Source organism: Erithacus rubecula (genome assembly GCF_903797595.1).
Source record: "Erithacus rubecula genome assembly, chromosome: 11".
In the NCBI taxonomy this organism is placed as follows: Eukaryota; Metazoa; Chordata; class Aves; order Passeriformes; family Muscicapidae; genus Erithacus; species Erithacus rubecula.
In genome coordinates this window covers 14943896-14964221 of record NC_136663.1, presented here as the reverse complement: position 1 = coordinate 14964221, position 20326 = coordinate 14943896, and the positions used below count along the sequence as shown (strand labels likewise).

The 20326-nt window shown below is 39.7% G+C and overlaps 1 protein-coding gene across 3 annotated transcripts in view; it reads right to left on the bottom strand.

The window, feature by feature from the left end:
* Positions 1-20326, bottom strand: part of SPHKAP (SPHK1 interactor, AKAP domain containing) — a 64212-nt gene that overhangs the window by 26637 nt on the left and 17249 nt on the right. For all 3 annotated transcript variants that reach the window (XM_079315599.1, XM_079315600.1, XM_079315598.1), the window contains exons 2-3: positions 19294-19396; positions 13173-13283 (exon numbers count right to left, since the gene is read on the bottom strand). In XM_079315599.1, coding sequence (XP_079171725.1) covers positions 13173-13283; positions 19294-19396 — 214 coding nt within the window. The remainder of the gene's footprint in view (positions 1-13172; positions 13284-19293; positions 19397-20326) is intronic.

The following is a 20326-nucleotide window of genomic DNA, read 5'->3' as shown; positions in this document are numbered from 1 at the left end:
CATTCTTGAAAATTGCAATTTCTTAAATCTTGTAATCCCAATAGAGTTCTAGAAAGATAAAAACCAAATACCTATGAAATGATGGTTTCTAATAAGGAAACAATCTAATCGTTTTGAAAATCCTAGGAATTTTTTTATCATCTACGTCAGGTAGGGCTTGTGTGAAAGGAGGCTGATTGCAAACTTGTTTTGGAAGCTTGTGGCTTTGTTTATTCTCAGGGTGTGTGTTTCTTACACACTATTATTCAGAACATTTTATCCCTTTTTAAATGTAGGGCTGTGAAGTACAGTTTGGGAAGAAGGTGATTGAATTTTACACCAACTGTGATTGCTGTGGTAATGAGGCCTCACCACAATTATTTACTAAAAGAAAACTTTGATACTCGAGGCTGCTATGGCTCCAACTCTCAGTATAAGTTCTATGATATAGTTCTGATTCATGTCCTGAAAAGCTGCTGTCAGGTTTTCCCTGTGACTCAGGCTTTGGAGAGCAGAAGTCTCCCTAGATTGCATCTTCAGACATTTGGGCTCTTGGGCAGATTCACTGCATTTGATGGGAATCCTGTTATCAACCACCCTCTGACTGCCCCAGTGAATATGCACATGTTGGGTGCAAAACTTCCTTCACAGAAATCACAGTGCACCCATCAAGACCAGGAGCAACAGACAGCCTAATATTTCTACCCTTTGCTTGTCTCTCATTACCATTAAAAAGTTAATTTTTTTCTGTCACTTTTATTTATAGATTGGCATCAAAAGGAGTTTTTACTGCAGAATGAACAGAAAGTATTACTGCTTGTGCAAGACTAAAGAGTTAATTTACATTTCTGCACAACCTTAGATGCCTGCATCAATCTTCTTAATATTTTTATAGGTCTTATTATGCTTATTTATTTTCTTTCTGTTTCCATTTAAATGTTAAATAGAATCTCAGAGGACTAGATATTATAACTGTGACAGTTAACAGATCTGATTTCAAGGCAAGTCCAAAAACAAAGATGAATATAAACCAATAAACCATAATTGATACCATCATTTAACTTTGTTCAAATTAATCTTGACTTTTTCCATTTCCTGTATTTGAAAATTGCTGGTATGGAAAAATTATGGTTCTATCAGACCGTTGCAGGAAGTGTTATTTTAAAGGAGAATTTGTTCATGAGGAAAATAATAAGTAGTAACTTGAAATCAGTTTCTGGGTTGCTCTGAAGCTGGTCCTGCATCTTATCCTTTTCCTGCCTCTTCTGCCCCTCTGATCAGCAGGGTGGGCCTGTTACTGAAAACAGGACTTCTGGATTTTAGACACTTCCATGGAAAAGAGTTCATAGAAACTGCTGAAACTTTAAATTGCCAAAATGCAGTGATGCAATAAAGCTTTAACTGTTGTGGTTAATTATAGGCCAGACTCTGCTAAATAAATTAGCAGAAACAGAGATAACCCAAAAGGTTTTGTTTAAAATGACTGAAACCATCACTGGATAAAAACACTGTCCCAAATGCACCAAAGAACATAAACTATTTAATGGTTTCAAAAAACAAGCCATTTAACAATGAAACCAAGGTGAAAGACTGACTCCCTGCAGCCCCAGTCCTCATTGTCTTGGCAGTCTCTGCCCAGGCTGGTTTTGGTAAGCCAAGAAATACAACTGCCTGCAAAGCCAAACTGATGAATCCTTTGATCCTATAAGCAACTGAAGCAGGAAATTATGATGATGTTCAATTTACAGAAAACAGAACATTGATGGTACATTACTAAATGAATGCTCAGATTTCTGGGACTGCTGAGTATTTTAATGTCTTTAACACACACCTAGATACTTTTATTTGGTACAGCATGGCTCTAAACTACTATAAAAATCAATTATTTTTCTCAAAGACATTTGTGTGACACGCAGAAACACAAAACGAGATTAAAGCGTTATAAGCACTTAAATCCATTCTGCTTATCTGTGCACAGCAAACTGTTCTGTGGGGCTCTACAGGATTTTTCAGTACTTGTGAAAGATGAGGAAGTCAATGTGGCTAAGCCTAATTAAAAAATGCAAATGATTTTTCTAAACAAAGATGTCAAGTGAAAATACTCCATAGCAGAGCCTGTGAGAGATGATCAGACTCAGGTTCTGCCTGCTCCAGGTCTCTGGGGTGTCAGGATGAGCAAGAATTATCAAGGTGCAAGTGGAGCTATCAGCAAACAGAGAGAGTCAATTGTGCATTATACAACTAGATACAGGTCTCAGATCAGCAGCTAAAACACCAGTATGTGGAACAGTGTATTTGGTTTTGAGGTTTTAAACTGAGCTGGTTCTTCCTGACTTGCCTCTATTACTCTAATTATACTTATCACTTAATTATAACACATATTATGTTCCCCACCCCCCCATCTTTTTAAGTAAAATGTTGGCATGCACAATAGCTCAGGCCATGTATCTCATTTTTGTTCTGTTTTTCACACAGTGGGGCAGGTCTGTATTTTGCAGTCTCCCAGGCTTAGGTGCCTCTTGTTTTGGACTACTGGGGGGAAGAAGGAATGGGGAGGTGGCACTTTGCAGGGCACAGGGAAAACCAGCAGCTCCATGGTTGTCATACCTTATGAAACTCTTCCTGATAAATCTCAAAGCTTTCTCTGAAGGGATTTCAGGACTGTATCCAGTAGATCAGAAACTGTTGTCTCTAGATGAAAAACAACCCCTGTTTCTCCTCTGATTAAAAAATTCTTTACTAAAAGCAGATAATTCTGTAAGTTCTCTCTGCTTTTCAGAGGATGGGGTGAGAATTAAGGGAGGAAGCATGCAGGTCTGATGATGGGTTTTGACTGAGCTCAGTTGTATGATAAATATGCTCCATTATAAACTGTAAGAAATGAGGACTGCAAAATCTAACTGATCTGGGTCATTTCCTCAGCTCTTCCTTTTCTTCACCAGGCCCATCCTGGCCCCAGTCCTCCTTCTTGCTTCCTGGCTCATAAAACTATCTTTTTAAACCAAGGCCAATGTGTTTTCTCCCCTTGAAAAGGATTGTTTCACCCTTCCCTTCACAGAATTTACATTCAGCATACAAAACATCCATCTACTGCTGACCACTGTTACAAGCAACAGAAATTACAGCTTTGGGATGGGTACAGTTTGGTGACAGTGATGGTTTCTGTCATTTTTAACCAAACCTTTTGGGACTGACCCCTGTTTCTGCTGCAGTGGATGTGCACAGCATCTGTCTGCTCATGCATGCTCTACAAATTGCAGGGCACTCTGCCCAGCTGTCAGACAGCTCATAAATAGGTAGAGCTCTGAGGCAGCAAGATTACATGAAAAAGAAGGAATGGGACAGGTTCTTGTGCTTATGAATCAGTCTGGAAAACAGCTGGCTGTCTGGCTGTGAGTGCTGAGATTAGAAGAGTCTGCTTATCTGTGCATTTCCATCTTAAGGTTAACTTTTCACTTGTTGATGTGTAAGCTCTGCCACTGCCAATCTCCTCTCCTTTTATTAAAGGGTAGTCCTGTCTGGTTTCTCTGTTGTATAAGGAAGGTTTGAGTTCACACCCTTACAATCCCTCAGTTTCATCTGTATTCATGAAACCTGTAGGAACTCTGGCACTGGAACCTCTGGCCTATTGTCAAATTAGACAGATACCATCCAATAAGCTCAAAAGTGACTATTTTACTTTACTTTACTGGAATTATTTCTGTTGGCAAATAGGCAACCAGAAACTCTAATCATGCATCTTTACTGAGGCTGTAATCCCACGTGTTCTCTTGATTCTTAAAAAAAAATTAATCAAACTAATTTAAATCTAATTCAACTAGCTTGTCTAATTATTTTTATTCACACAAACCCTTAGCTGCTTTGAGATAATGTTTTGCCCAATCACATGCACTTTTGGACAGATTTAGGTCTTTCCCCAGTCGAGGTCTGTTTTACTGAATTCCTGAATCCAGTATGAAATAGTAAAGCAAAATCATTTCCTCTCACAGAATTCTTCAAGCACTTTGAGGGAGCTAAAAAACAAAAAGGGTGCATGTGTGGATTTGGAAGGACTGAGCTTACCCAAATAAACTGTTCAAGAAGCAAATAGGGAAATGCTTTAAACTCTCATAGTAAAAAAAGTGATTTTAAGCGGGAAAATTAATTTTGGCTGATTTGATATTAATTCTTCCCATATACCTAGAAAAAATTACTTAAAAATATGACTACCCACATTTGTACACTGTCAGTTAAAAAGAGCATGTAATGTCTCAATAAAACATCTGCTGCAATCTGGAGGAGATGGCCATGGCATCAGAATTATGGAATCCATCCCTAATCCCTGTGTGTCAGGCAGAAGTGCCTGTACTTCTGCACACTCACCCATTCTCACAAGCTCTGCAATCCCAGAGCCAGACCATAGAACTGCTGCAATCAGAGATGTTTCTCTACTAAATTACATAGCAGCTGACAGAAATAAAGATCTGTCCATGAGTCAGTTGGATTATTAGCTTTATCAGTACCACTTTTAAGCTTTGCAATTAAAAAAAAATAGTTGTTTGTTCCACATACTTAGTTGCATACACAGTTGAAGAAAAAATAGCTGACTAACACTTCTGAGGGGTTTAGAACAAACCCTGGAGTAAAACAAGAATCTTCTAGCTTTCCATTTCTTGTATCTGAAATAGTGAAGCTTGGAATCAGAAAAGTATTATGGTCTGAACTTCTTTCCCTAGACAAGCTTCTACTAGGAAAACATCTGCCTTCTTCATGGCCATCTTAAATCTGCAGACTCAAACTACAGAAAGAGCTCCTACAGTGATGATTAAAGGCCGGGCTGCTGTAGTCCCCAGTCTTTGCAGAAGACCAAAGAGATGAAAAATCTTGGCATCTACTCGAGGATTGGGTTGGATCTTTTTGGAAAAGGAGCTGGAAATGTCAGCCTGAGCTAGGTTCCTGCAGTGCAATAAGGAGGGGTGTTTCTGGTAATTTCAGTGACCCTGAAATGGGTGGTGATTTCAGTTCTCTAACTTACAGGTGTTGCATGGACAGCTGCAGTGCATCTTTCAGCTCACAGGGCACATGACACACCCTTTGTCTACACAAGATCCTGACAGAAGCTATTTGGACAGGGAACACCTGTGACAAAACACAGCTGCGGCTGGGTGCACCCTACAGCAGAAGCTAAGGTTCCATGCTAAGAGCACAAAGCTGTGCAGAACTTCCACCCTGCTATGTTCTTCAAGCTCTCACACTGTCACAGGGCTTCTGTGCTTATGTGTGTGCTAAAGAACTGCTCATTTCACCAGGAGGAGCTCTGCTGCCACAGCCAGCAGCAGCCTCAGCTGGAGCAGAGCATCACACATTGCCTGGGGCACACAGCTCCTGCACCCACTCAGACCCACTCACAGATTCCTCAGCTATTTAAAGATTTAACTCTGCACTCACACAGACACTAATGAAGAGGAAATGAGGATTATCTGAAGCAGGAGTGTGCACGTGGCTTTGTTTTGCATGTGGTTTCATAATGCCCAACGTGTCATCTTCATTCATCTTCCTTCTGGTTTTATAGCAGGCTTTAAAATGCCTTCATGCAGAGCAGTGAGGCTTGTGACTGCCATTATAAAGCATGAAATGGAAAAGGCACTCTCCTATAATTTCTGGGAAAGAGAAATCTCAACCATTAACAAACTACTAGCTGAAATGTGTGGGTTTCAGGTAATATTATTCAGAGTCTTCCTTCAGAGTGTTCTCCCACTTTTTTTTGTTATTTAATCATTACTATTATTTTGCCTTCTATTACTCCACTTTGGAGTAGTTTTGGGAAGCAGGCAGGATTTTGTTTCATGCCTTGTTTTTGAATTGGTGTATGTCTTGGGACGTAAGAATGCAGACAGGTAACTTCCAAAAATGTCTCCTTTTCCTAAGCATACAGATAAATATCTGCTGAAGAAGTACATACAGTGTATATAGCACATAGTGCTTTAAGGAAGAAGGAAACTGAAAATAACCAGATGTTACTTTTCTGTTGCAGGTATTTGTTTCTAGATTACAATTTCCTTTCCTTCACTGAACAAATTCTGGCAACTTATTTTCACTGCCATTGGCTCTCATCACTTCTTTTTTGGGGTCATTAGTAGTTATCACTATGCAGGGTGCACATTTTCAGCAGATAGGAGACTGGGAAAGAGAGATGCAGCTCTCTCCTCCATGTATGGTAAAATCTGACCTTTTATATTGAAATGGTTAAAGAGGATCTTGAGCTGGAATGTCTTATATGAGGTGTTCAAAATAGCGTAATAGTGACTCAGAATTAAAAAAAAAAAAAAGTTTCTAGAAGACAGAGCTAATCATCCATTAGCATTTGGATGCAATGCTTGTCTTGCATTAATTTCCATGCTTGCCAAAATGATTCTGGCAGAGGAACCAGCTGTGAAATGTAGAAATTAAAATATTACTTTGGAAGTACTCAATATGCCCTGTAGCTGCTTGCAAAAGGATTTGCATGAATGAAAATGTGAGGCAGCAGTATTATACAGGTGGGGGAATTTCTGTCCCCTCTTTCTCCTTGCTCCCCCTCCTTTCTGTGCTGAGCACAATGTCACATCTGTGGAACATCCCTTGGGCCAGCTGCTGTCCCAGCCTGCTGTGCACCCCAGAGAACTCACTGGTGGGGCAGTACAGGGGAAAAGGACTTGATTCTGTGCAAACCCTGCTCAGGAATAGCAAAAGCATCTCTCTATTATCAACCCTGTGTTCAGCAGGAATCCAGGACACAGCCCCACACCAGCCACTGTGAAGAAAATTACCTGCAGCCTGGCACACAGTGGTAACCTCAGAGCAGAAGCAGCTCAGGCCCATCTTCTGTACTACAAATAACTCAAAAGGCTTCATGACAGGTATCCCTCAGTGGTACACAGTGGTACCTTCCTTATCTCACCAAAATCAGATCAGGCTACATAAAAATCCATTTGTATCAAAGTTGGACCATGGCACTCTACTGACAGCTTCTCTGCCCAAAATTACAGCAGGATGCAAGGCAGGTTGAGGAAACATCAACTTGAAATGAGATCTGAGCTTTCCTTCTGTTCTGTGATCCTTTGCATGATTAATGAGAGGCAATTTCCATCTCTAGCTGTGAGTGGAGGAAGCCCTTTTCCCCTTCTTGCCCTATATTTTCATTGGGATGGCCACAAAAGCCACATTACCCCTTTCAGTTTCCATGTAAAAATCTCTCCTGTGAGCTGCACAATTGCTATCTAACATGAGATGAGGCTTCCAAACACTCTTCTTGCAGGTCCTAATGGAGTGTTTCCAAAAGCAGACAACTGAGTGCATATCCAGTGAGTCACTCACACTCACCTAAATAAGGTCCTGACATGACTTTCCTTCATGTCCCCAGCCCAGCCCAATTCTCTTTTAGGTACATCTTATATGTTGTCATAAGGGTGTGTTATACTGCTCTCCTTATGGCATTTTTAGCAGTAATGTGTTTGAAATTTAGTTCAAATTATTTTTCAGAAGGTGCTTATCTCAAATGACTTGGTGGATTTATGGTTCTTGATATTTTAAAGACTATCCCTATTTTAATGGCTGGGCTGCAATTAATGAATCTTCCCAAGTTATCTCTTCATAATCCGTTGCTTCAAAACCAGCTGTGAATATTTTCTTCCCATTAAAGCTTATTCCTTTGGGTTTGATGTAATTAATTGCCACTTACAACTTAGAGAAAATATTCCAATAAATATTTATGTCACATGCACCATCTCCTCTCTCCAGTGCCCTGTATACTTAATGTTTAACAAATTTCTGTGAACCTCAGCCTGCAATTCATGTTGGAGGGAGCCTGTGGTTATAACAGTAGCACAGTCACAGATGTCCACTCTGGAGGTAGCACAAGAATATCATTTAATGATAAATCAGGTCATGGAGGCACTGAGAATATGCCAGAGTGGAATGCTAGAGAGGATACAGCTGCAGTGCCACACTTCATACTCCCAGTGCTTATTTACAGCTTTGCCAGGGTAAGGTTAAACATCTGCTTCTCTTAAGCACAGAGAGAAAACCACTGCAGTGTGAGACTGCCATGGAGGGACAGGAAAGAACATGGCAAATCTAGAGAGAAGATTAAAGACTGCCCCAAGTGTGAAGTGACAGGAAAGAGAAGAAAATCTATTGCCAATCTTCCATATTCTGAAATTCATGAGGCAGCTTTTGCTGCTCTATGATATACATGTGGTACTGAAAATGTGGAAGTGCCACCCTTTAAGGGCATATTTTAATTCTGTCTTAACATTAGCTCATATGTGAAGATATATTTTTCAGAGCCAAGTATGTACAAGAGCAGAAAGTGAAAAACATATTTTACAGATGATACAAGTAATCCTTTCAGTGGTCTCTAAAGCAAATGCTCAGTCTGCCTGCACTGGGCTCCATAAGGCAGAGAGCAACTGGTGAAGAGGAGGGGTTTTATTTATTCCCTTGTGCAAGGCAAAGAGGGGCTCTCTGGAAGGTGCAATTCCTTACCACAGCAGCAAGAACACCCACACATGCCTGAGAAAGGACTACAACTCAGTGCCACAATTTAGCCTACTGCTGTTGATTCCTGCACCTTGTCAGGATGTAATTAAGGTATCGTCAAGCTGAATAGGAAGATGAGACTTAAGCCTAAAAATATCTCCAGTAATTATGGTTTAGATCTGGAAAGCAACGGATGGATTTTGATTTCTGAAAGAGACAATGCTGTTCCTGAAGATGGTAAAGTAATTACGGAGTGAAAGGTAAAATAAACACCCTTGTAATTCCCTGTCTATGACATAGTGCTGAGGTGTGCAAGCAATCTCCTGAGGGAGGAAAAAGGTTTTAGTATGTAAGTCTGATGGTTTTAGGCAGGAAAATAGGGCTTTGCTATGTTTGCTAGCAACTGCAAAACTTCATTCAAACATGGTAAAACACAGTACCTACTCCAGCTGTGCATGGTCACTATTCAGGAACATGGCTTTGCTTCAAAACCAGCCAACAAACAAAAATCTCCTCCTTTGGGATTCAAGATTGCATTTCTGTACTTGCCTGTGTAAAAAGCCTTGTTGACTACTACTGGCCCTGGGAATAATCCTTCTTTCTGAGCTCCTGTAAGACCACACCATCACTCTTCACTGAGGGCATGCCCTCATTCTTTGGACACTCTGAAGAACATATTGGACAGAGGGGCCCTGACTAAGGGATAGAAAATGCTCATGACACAGTATCTTTACTACTGTTAGCAAGGTACCTGGAAGTAAACTAGTATCAAGGATTGATGCAAAAAAAAAATATCTGTGTATTTGTATCTAAACACCAAAAGATATTTAGTGCTGTATCTTTAAAAAGTCTTGAGTGAAGAAAATAATGAAAACCACTCATAATCTATTTTAATTCAAGTGAAAGCTGCTGTCCTTTGTATCATCAAAATACACCTTGCCAAAGATTTTTCCTTTCTGCATATGTTATCATTCAGTTTGAATTAATTTGTGGGAACTGTTTCCTGGATGTTTTTGTTCCATCCCTTGAGTGAGCACTGGCATTTATCTCACAATATGGTGAGATGATTCAAGGAAGACTTGGCTAGAAAAACTAATTTCTTAATTTCATAGTCACTTTTCTCTCTGAAATGATTTACTACACACTTGTACAAATGCCAGGGCAGTAAATGAGATGAAGCAGTAGCTGAAGGAGGAGGTGAGACCACAGAAGCCCTGATTTGACCAGCTCAAATTAGTGCATAATGGCATCCTTAACCTCCTCCTGAGGTTGTCTGAAAGCTTGATGGCTAAACTGTAATGAAAATGATAATGCTGAAATACCTGCTAGGACAGCAAGGCAAGCAGTCAGTTCTGAAAATCCAGCTGCTCTGACAGCAAAGTGACATTCTTCACTATCTCAGTTATCAGAGACACCACAGACCATGTAGTCCATCATCACATCACTTGTTTGCTCTGGTAACAATCTGGTTTCTCTCTCTTTCTCTCTTCACTAAGGTGAAGAGCTCCCCTTGTTTGAAAAGCCCAAGTTTGTCTCCCAGGCTGGGTATGTTCTGCACTAAAATAACCAGATTACAACCCTCAGCTGTAATCCTTTCTCCTCCTGTGCTGCAGATGGATTAAGGCTCTTCCATGTGGCATAAGCCCACCCAGTGGTGGCTGCTGCCTCCACTGCCCCATTCCCCAGTCATGTCCTCCACTTTCCTTTGTGCTTTCACCATCACCATCATCATCAGAGCACTTCCCAACCACAGACCACGGCCAGTGTCTGTGCATCCTGCATCACTTACATCCCTGCAAGCAGCATTCTGGGGTGAGCATTTCTGTACTTACAGAGTAGGAGCACTTGCAAGTGGAAAAGCTGCTGGACTATTTCAAGAATGTTTCAAAACCTTTAACACTTTATTGAAACTGTTGTCTCAATCATCTGCTTGAAAATCCAGTTTTTTTCTCAGCTTTAAGGAGATATAAAACAATTCAAAATGAGCCCTTGTCACATCCTTGCTCTTCAAGAAGTGTTATCTTGTTGTGCTAGGTAAGAAATGAGCACTGTTTCTTAGTGCTTTGTTTTAATTAAACAGCAGGCATTTTCCACCTTCCATACCTATCACTACCATTTAGGGGTGTAAAGTTTCTGCTTTTCCAAGATATGTGACAAGGAGTTTGCAGGATTTTTGCCAGTCTGGAAATCCACTGTCCCTCACAAAAAGGCTTGGAAAGAGGTTCTACCTTCCTACAGCAATGGTTCTCAAGGACAGTTCCTAGTTAGGTGTGTGGAGTGGGAATTTCTTTTTCCCAGCCTCTGTGCTGGGACAGGATGGTCATGCAAAGAGTGATGGGGTATGATGATTTTTTTACGGAGATCATAAAGTTTGGGTGTATTTTGAGAGAATTTTCTTTTCAGTGCAAATACAATTTCTAATGGTTTTTTGCTGGCCTGGAGCATGAAAGGCCAGATAATTTCTTGAAAATTCACTTATAAGCATCTTGAATCAAATGAATGTCAAATATCTTGCAGGACTATACTGCCTTTTTTTTCTTTATTCATTTTTGTTTCCTGATTTTTTTTTCCTAAATAACAGTTTCGTGACTATGTTCATGAAGAATTCCTAAAAGAAAATCAAGATACATCTTGAGCAATGGTGCAGAACCACCTTAAACATGGAGATGCTGCAGAAGCATTGCAAAGAAAAGTGTTAAATCTTAGCAACTGCTAGGATAAAATCATAACTGACATTTCTGTGTGCAAGATGAAGACACTGTGCTTTAGGAGAGTCCAGTGCTAGAAGAAAACTATAATAGTGGACTAAGCAAAAATATATTTTTATGAGAAACTACTTCTATTTTATGAGGTCACTTCATGGAGTAAGAAGAATGCTGCATTGTAGAAATTTTAACTGCATTTATAAATCACTGTGTGGAGCTTATGCATGATTATGTCTCACAAATCCATGTATTTTATTCTATTAGGTGCATTTTGATTAGGCATTCATCCAATAGAAACAAGCAAAAACAAGACATGCATAATTAAACTACCTTCAAAATACTACCTGATTATATTAGCAGGAAACTATGTATCCTAATCTCAGTGGAAAACTGCTGCTAAACAGTACCAATGTTAATTGAAGTAAGCTTAATGAAATGTGTAGCAATTAGATGAATATCCTCCAAAGATAAAAAGCCCCCTTATAATACTGGTGTAGAAGAAAAAGCTCTTTGAGGCAGTTTAAAGCAGACAGCATGGCAAAATCAGAAAATGTTGCCTGAAATAGCAATGGCATAATCTTTCTGTAACAACTTATCCTTGCTTGGTATATCTAACCTATCAGAGATAAATATAATTTCCTCTAAGATTCTGTGGAAAATTGAGCAAAAAGTCAAAGCTTAACAGGTCAAGAAGCAAGCCATAATTAATTCTTACATTATTATTTGAGATAATAATTTCCTCTGAGGAAATAAACCTTATTTTTAGGATATTTCATACTAAATAGTAAAATTAAGTGACTGTAGTCAATATGTTTTGCATTAAAAGCAATCCTTTCCTATATTAGAAACCAAGGATCCCACAGATATCTGCCTGAGGAACCTGCTCTGGTTAAGAATGTGGTCAGGTCTCACCTCGTAGGGCTGCTCACTTTGCACACTGAGATCAGGGTGTGTATTTTGCTCACTCTGTCTTGTGCAAACTGGGACCAGTGCTTGGTATGACTGAATTAAGCCCCATAACCTCTGGCCATATTCCTAAATGTCAGGGCTGCAGTGCCACTGCAGTGCCACCCCTGCTGCTCTCAGGCCCCCTGCACTGCCCCAGGCAGGACACAAACCCCCGTGGGATGGAGATTCCATCTCCTGGCAGCAGCAGCAGCCTGGGCTCATCAGCTGGAGCTGAGTGTCCACATTCCACATCCTTGAGGGAATCCCTGCAGACTCCATGAGAGCCCTCAGCTGGTCTTCAGGATGTGTGCAGCACAGGCAGTGCTTATTTGAGATAAAGCTGATCTTTTCTAAAGCCCTTCTTTGCTCACTGAGACCAGGGAATTGCATTCAAATAGGATTCTGAGGAAAGACCTGCTCTTCTGACTCCTCCATCAAGTAAAAAAGTATTAAAAACACAGCCATGTATTTCCATCCAGTTTCACATAGTTTATAAAGCAACATAGCTCCTATTTCTTCATGCACATTGTTAAACAAAAGCTGATCCTAATCGTATTATAACCCACAATAATGAGATTGAAATTTAATTTCAAGTGCAAAATAATTCTGCTTTGAGTTCTTCAGCAGTTTCCCCTCATCTAACATGGAAACAGCTTTTTCTCCTTAATTGTGTCTCCCTGCCTTCAGGAACATTGAGCAGCCTTTTAAACATCTGCTCTTCACCTGCCACTTAACAAGTTATTGTTTTGGAATAATTTTCTCTTTGGCTTATTTTTCTCTCTTGAGAGTTGCAAACTATGAACATAAAAAAATACAGAGAGCCACCAAAGTCTGAAAGCCAAACATGGGGAAACCTCTGCAGTAGTCTTTATTAATGTGCTCTGTATAGAAATCTGTATTTTTAGTTTATGAGTCTGCTTTTAAAAGAAAGCTGGAAATTACAGACTTTTTTAGTTTACCATGTGCTGCTGTCAGCCCCACAGCCTACCCAAATAACTGTGAGGGAACTTTCCTCCAGAGGAGATGACAGTGAGTACTTACTGACGCACAGTTGCTTTCCGACTTGTCTTCTAGAAAGCCAATTTGGCATGGTGTCCTCTGATTCTGCAGCCAGTAGTCTGTTGATTCTAGCAGACTGTTACTGCAGAGAATCTGTTAAAATAGTTAAAAATAGTTAAAATAATTACAATTTTTCTGAGCGCTATTGTGCTTTGGGGGCCTGAACCTTATTGTTGTAACTCAATTGAAATTTTGTTGACAAAATTGGGGGGAGGGTGGTGGGGGGAGAAAGATGGACAAGACAGACCTATTTGGTTTGGACCTGTCCATTTCTGCACCTTTAGTCACATCACTTACATATCCCCTAAAGTATGAGACTATTTTCTTCCAGAACTGAGAGTCCTTGGAGATAGACATTTGAAGGAAATGCCCAAACCCAGTATTTTTATTGGAAAAGACTGCTATGAGTTTTGTTCTGTGTTAAAATGATAAACAGATGTGTTAGGAAAACTATTATTCACCAGAGTACACAAACTTGCAGCCTTTATGACTGACTGCATCTCTCCCCACAGTAGATCAGCACTACTCAGTCTGTCAGCAGCCTCATTTCAGGACTTCAAGGCTCCAAACTCCTTCTCAAGCAAGTTTTTCTGTTTTCTGAGAAGTTGGAGTACTTTGGCCCTTCTGTAATGAGTCCTGAGGCCAGTCAGCAGCCTGAGACCAAAACTTTGGGTTTAATCTCTGTGTTGACTCAGCCCTTCAGCCTGTGCCACAGCCTCCAACCAAACAAAACCAAAATGCGGCTACAGAGATCTGTAGAGTTTGAAGAGGCAAAGCCAGTTTGTAAATCTGATGCTTAGATTAAATTAAATTCTTTACTTTCTGCCTCTGTACTAATATTCTACCATGAAAAAGAGGGACCATCAGTATCTTTAAAACAGCTAGGGAACAGCAGGAAAAATGTTGCTGCACCATTGGTGCTACTTACAGAACATTTTCTACGGCTTATCATCTCCCCTAGGAAGCAATGTCAAGAAGTATGTTTGTGAAATAGATGTATATTTTATATTTGTACTTCTTGCAATTCTTGTATTAGATAGAAATATTATTTTTGGACTTTTAATAATGAAATTTAAAAATATTAATTTGTTGCTATAGCTAGGGAAAGAAAATCTATCTACAGTACTTTACTTAACTGCATGTTTTGTATTGACACACAATTGTCCTACTTCAAGAACACTTGATCTCCAAGCCCAGATCCCTTCCTTAGGAAGAGAAGTGAGAATAACCTGTGAGGCCTTCTCACTTCCCAGGGAAGATGAATGACTGTGGAAAGCTCATCTGGCCAGCTGACAGTTTTCTAATACTTGGGGGCATCCAGAAGTAAGCTTATTACCACCCACAGACTAACACCCACTCTCAGTTTTATCTTTCTGGTAGAAAGTCAGTTATACAGTTAATATTTCACTCCCTGTATTATACTGATTTCTGAATAAAAGTCAGCAGGAGAGGGATGAGGAAGTAATGGGGAACACCACAAGCCCTGAGCTTGGATTGCTTCAGTGCCCTTTTTTGGGGCCCTCCATGAAAACTTTCCACCTTTGTGGCTGTTTCTCAGTACACCAGCCCTGCTATGGGTTTTCTTCTAAAGAGTTTTAAAACACAAATTTAAGGTTCACAGAAAATACTGTGCCCAAAGACTTTCTTCTGAGAATGCCAAAGGCTCATGAATGCTTCACATGAACAGCAGCCTCTTCCTGTGGGCTGCTAGCTCATCTTGTTTACCAGTGCAACCACTGCACTCAATAAATTTTATAACCTCCCATCTCAGTGCAAAAACATTCCTGCCATCATAACTAACTCCGAGATTAGATGGGGAAAATAATATACTCCATATCCCAAAGAAACAATTTCCTGCTAGTGTAATAAACTGTTGTGTGGGTTTGGTTATTTTTTGAGGAAATCTGGAAGCATTATGAGCTGGTTGGTAAAATCTAGAATTAAGTATTCTTTTGCTCTTTCTGAAAAATTGCCATTCTCTGAGGTTTTATGAAGACAACATAGAATTGAACATATACAAACACACATACTCATATATATATATATGATTCAGATTTAATTAGGTTCTAGACATTGTCATCCTCAAGGGCTGAAGTTCTAATAACCTGTTAACATAATTCTGCATACACAGGAAACCGTTTTTTTAGCTCAGACAGCTTTTGTTGTAACCAGGAATCTTGTTCCATTTCCTTAAAGATCACAATGAATTTTTCTTCAACCTTAATCACTTTAGATCTTTCTTTCCCAAACCTCTGACAATTTCTGAGAAACTGTGACAGGCAGAAATTTTTCACTCAGAAACAAGCTGCAGATATCCTCGGTGGTGCTCGTCTTTGTCTCAGGACCTGGTGTGCATTTCAGAGCAGCTCCATCACAGCAGGTGTACATGAAAAAGCCATGAAATGGGCTGGCACTCCACACTTCACCCACTTGGTCTCCCGTGGGATGACTCTTGGCAGCTTTAACTTTCTTTCAGAGGATGTTTTTATCAGGAAGCAAAAACCAGGAAAGCAGCTGCAGAGGAATAACTCTCCTAACAAATGCTTTGGTCTGGTCAGGTCAGGTCATAGTTGCCAAGTTTGAGTCACTCCAGGGTGGTTTATGAGCTCCAAGACTTTATATTGGATTTAAATTTTTGTATGCAGCTTTTCATAATAGACTTTTAAGTCAAGGGTAGAAATTACTACATGGAAGTTTTGGACAGCATGTGATTTCTAAGTAAGCTGAAGCAGATGAACACCATTAGTAGAATTATGTTTTCCCTGGGTCAGATTCTGCTCTCCTGTGTGTAAAGAGTTCTGCACACACACTTGAGGATGTATCCAGAAGTGAGAAGAGGAGTGAATAGGTGTAACATTTTTAACACTGGAAGTTGCGGAAAATAATTCACAACAATCTGGATTTGAAAAAGACGGGTGAAAAAAATAAAACCAGATATGCTTGAGTCCACACAGCAGAAGCTGGCAGAGGTCAGCTGGTCAGATCTAAGGAACAGAGGGTGGCTCAAAGTCATCTGGAAAAGCTCCAGAAACTGCTCCAAAAAGAGCCCTGTGGGAATGGGGAATGCAGGAACGTGTGCCACAGGTGTCCTTGCACATGGTCTGGTTTCACAGAGGGCTCAGTGGTGCTCAGGACATGGAGGGGACTTTTGAGTCACTGGTGGCAGGACTGAGGGGTAAACCTTGGATCAGTTTAAACTCCATCTTATGAAACACAGGTTCTTGCATTAGGACCATCATAGACATGATACTGCTCAGAGCTTTCCCATTAGTACTTGTGGAGGAAAGATAATTTGGGCCACCCTGCAATGCTGATAATAGGTAGGATTACACACACCTGCTGTGCAAAAATGTATCTCCATGTGAAACCATGTGAACTTTTGGGCATATTTCTTTGGTAACAGACAGTATTATTGTGGACAAAGACACGTTTGGTAAGAATAAATGGAATATTTCTTACAGCCTCTTGCTATTGTAAGGCAATTCTCCCTGTTAAACAGGCTCATGTGTTTAGACAAAGTGGGAGCTTGCACATGCATGAAAACTTGATGAGATATTCATGCTTTTAAAGGAACGTACTGAAGTCCTTAAAATAATATATGACTGCTATGATCAGAAATGAATGAGCTTGAAGGAGTTGATCTAAATTAACAGAGCCAGTTAATTAATCAAAAACAATGTGAGAACTGGTGTTCTTTGTATCTCTACCAGCATATTACCACTGCTATTCTTGTATTTAAACATTTTTTCAAAATACACTGAGGTGATCTGCACCAAATGGCAAGGAAACTAACCCTCTTCTCCTTTAGCTGTCAGTCTGCAGTCCTGCACTTTAGGCAAACAGTATCACTTTCCAAAATTTCATCCTCCTGTCTTGTACTTCTCTTCATTCTTATTTAATTAAGACAAGTGCAGGGCAAATCCACTGACATGTTGTTAGGATTTTTGCTGTCAGCTGAAAACTGAAAGCAGAATTTGATTCATTGACCGTACTCATGTGACAGCTGCACACACTATTTACTGCTGTATATCTGGTTTGGAGCAGGACCATCACACTCAGAAAATAATTCAGGGTGAATCTGCATCATGCACTAAATGTGAAATCAGCAGTAATTCATGGTTCTAAAAAAAAAGTTTTCCACTCTCATCTAGAGACTCAGCCGTCAGCATTACTCAGTGTGTTGTGAATCAATGAACTAAATCAGCCTCTAGCAGAGTGTGGATTAGAAAAGTCACTCTTTCCCAGAGGAAAATACTGCATATGAGTTTAGTGTAACAGCTTCCTGCTCCCTGATTTAGATCACAAGGCATTAAAATACAGTAAATATCTATAACCGAGACAGCATGAAAAAGGCTCTGCTCCACAAATGAAACATCTGCGTCGTCGTGACTGAACATCTTAATTGCTTTGGTTAATTACTACTCATCAAAAAAAGATAGGAAAGTGGGACATACAGAATAAAATGAGATATCAAGGGGCACATCTTCTGCATTTGTTTAGGTTGGTCTGTGTAGTAACAGGCTACATCTCATATGGTTCCTTATGGTTCTCAACTGGTTCCACCAATTACACATTTAACTTCAAAATCACCTAACACAGGCTAGAAGAGAATTCTTCCTTTTACACACACACACACACACACACACACACACACAAGGTAAACTTTCTCTGACAATGGTGTAAAGAAGCCCAAAACATCCTGCTGTTTGTCAGAACTACTGAACAACTTCTTTTAGTGTGCTAACAGTCATAAAATGGACTTGTTTTAAAATGAACAGATCAAATGTATGGGATTGGACAGGTGATGCAGCCCTCAACCATGTGATACAGGCTACCCTTTAAAATAAAGTGATGCTTTTGAATGTGACCAAGCAGGAGCCTTTTTTTGTAAAGGCAGTGGTGGCACTTAGTGCTGTGCCACTGTCCTTCACTCTTACATAAAAGAGACAATTCTAAGATTAAATAAAAATTTAAGATGTTTTTCCACACAGTACATTTTTCTGCCTATATGAGGATTCCACTTACAGTCAGCAGCATTTTTAAAAACCAAGTATTACTTTGCAAATTAACCATCTGATCAAATGAAATATTGGCACTTTATCTTTTAGCCATGTTGGGGTGAGGAAGCCCAGCCCCAGCATACATCTGTCTTACTGAGTTCTCTTTTTGAATCAATGATATTGTACCTAACAAAATTTCTGTGTGTGGTTTTCAGTATAAGGAAAATAAATCTTCAGCATCTACATGCTTTATCCTTCACTCTTCCTACATAAAACAAACAAACAAAAAACTCTAAACCCAAAAGGAAAGCATTATTAAAAGTCAGAATTATGAGAGGACTGAACAAACTGTGAAAGTTTAAAATGAATGCTATTTTCAGCTCTAGAATTATGAGACAGTAGAGCTCTGAGGTTTATTGCAAAGTGAGAAGTGAAAGATAGCCTGTCCTCCTCAATAGTCTTTGGTAGTGCTCCCTTCCCTCACACTGTACTTCATAACAAGGTCTTCACCTTTGTAGTATCAGTTGTACTGAAATTAGCTACATGCACAAAATGACATTCAACCCCTCCTAATGACAAACATACACACATAGGTATCACTTTTCCCCTCCACATGCTCTAAATTAAATGATTACATATAAACCTGGTTTTAGGAAACAGTAACAGCAGTCTGTATCACCTCTTGTTGTAGAAACCATTCCAGTCAAAGTTTTGTCATGAATGACACTCCATTGGATTGTCTGAGAGAAGCAAAGCTCTGTCTGGGTCCCAGGAAGTTGTTATTTATTCAAGAGCAGTCCTGAAGGTATTTGTGCTATGCACGGCTTTTATTTAAAGTAATGAAATGTCAGATAATGAGGTAAATTAGAAATGTTCAATGGGAGTTTACCTCCCATATATGCATAATGTATTTTGGGACCAGACAAGCATAGACCATGCAAACAAAACCTGCAAGATACCATAACAGCACCATTAAGTTAGTTTTCTGCATCAAACCTTTTCTAAGTATCACTTTAATTTTGTATTCCTCACTAAAGCTGAAAGTTAAAAAGCAAAGCTATATATATACTGGATTTTCAATATAACATAAACTTAAAAGTTACCTTCTTACATGCTGTGACAGAGCTTCCCAAACTGCTTGCAGAACTGTCTGTGCTGCTGCCTTGGCGCTCTGGGACTTCGTGCATCAGTGGAGATTCAAAGTTGCTGAAGAACAAAAAAGAAACAAGTCCCCAAAAACCTTTCCAGTGACTCAGCTACATAAATAACTCAATACCAAAACACAGGTCAGTAAAGAGATGTAACTTAGAATACCAGATGCTGTCTGCACTCTTCTAGCTGGTGTCAATAGTTTATTTATTGCTAATTTTCCCTTTTTGGAAGACTATTCTGAGCTACACACTTTGGGTATAAAATAGCAGACTGATGTCTTTTGAAGACTAGAGGAAAGCATAAACTGCCTACAACCAGACCTGTCTGTCTTGAATGCCACTGTAAAAAGTGGTACCAGCTTGTTTTCATAAGCAGGCAGCTTGGAGCAGCAAATGAAACACTTGCTGCATTAATTCTGCTTGGTAAACAGCAGAAATATTTGCTGCATTTTTACCCGCCAGGAAGGGAGTAAAGGGGTAGTGATTACAAAGTAAAAAACACAACAGGAGAGGCAGCATTCTGTAATCCAGGTGGAACAGCTCAATACCCTGTAGGTCTGGGGCTAAGGTAAATCGTGCACATTTTCTGTTTTGTGGTTCAGTGGTACACAACAAATATGTTTACTTTGGGACTGTGCAGGTATGAAGTATAAAACCTAAAACATAAAAACTAGTTCCCCCAGCCAAATTATTTGCACACACACAGCAAGAACCAACCCTCACACTTTTCTTTTGGAATAGTTCAGGCCAGTCTTCAAAGATCTTCCATCGTGTGATAATTACACTGTTCAGGATTAATGAAGCTTCTCCTTCTGGTCACGACATGATCACAGTTAAAGGACACATGTGCTAAAGGACTATTTATCCAAGAACATACTAGGGGTAAAGTATCCTACATGACCATGTTCTGCTTCCCAGACTGGGTCTTTGGATTGCTTTTAATTATTGCAAATCATCTATGAGAATACATAGAACATGTTGTGAT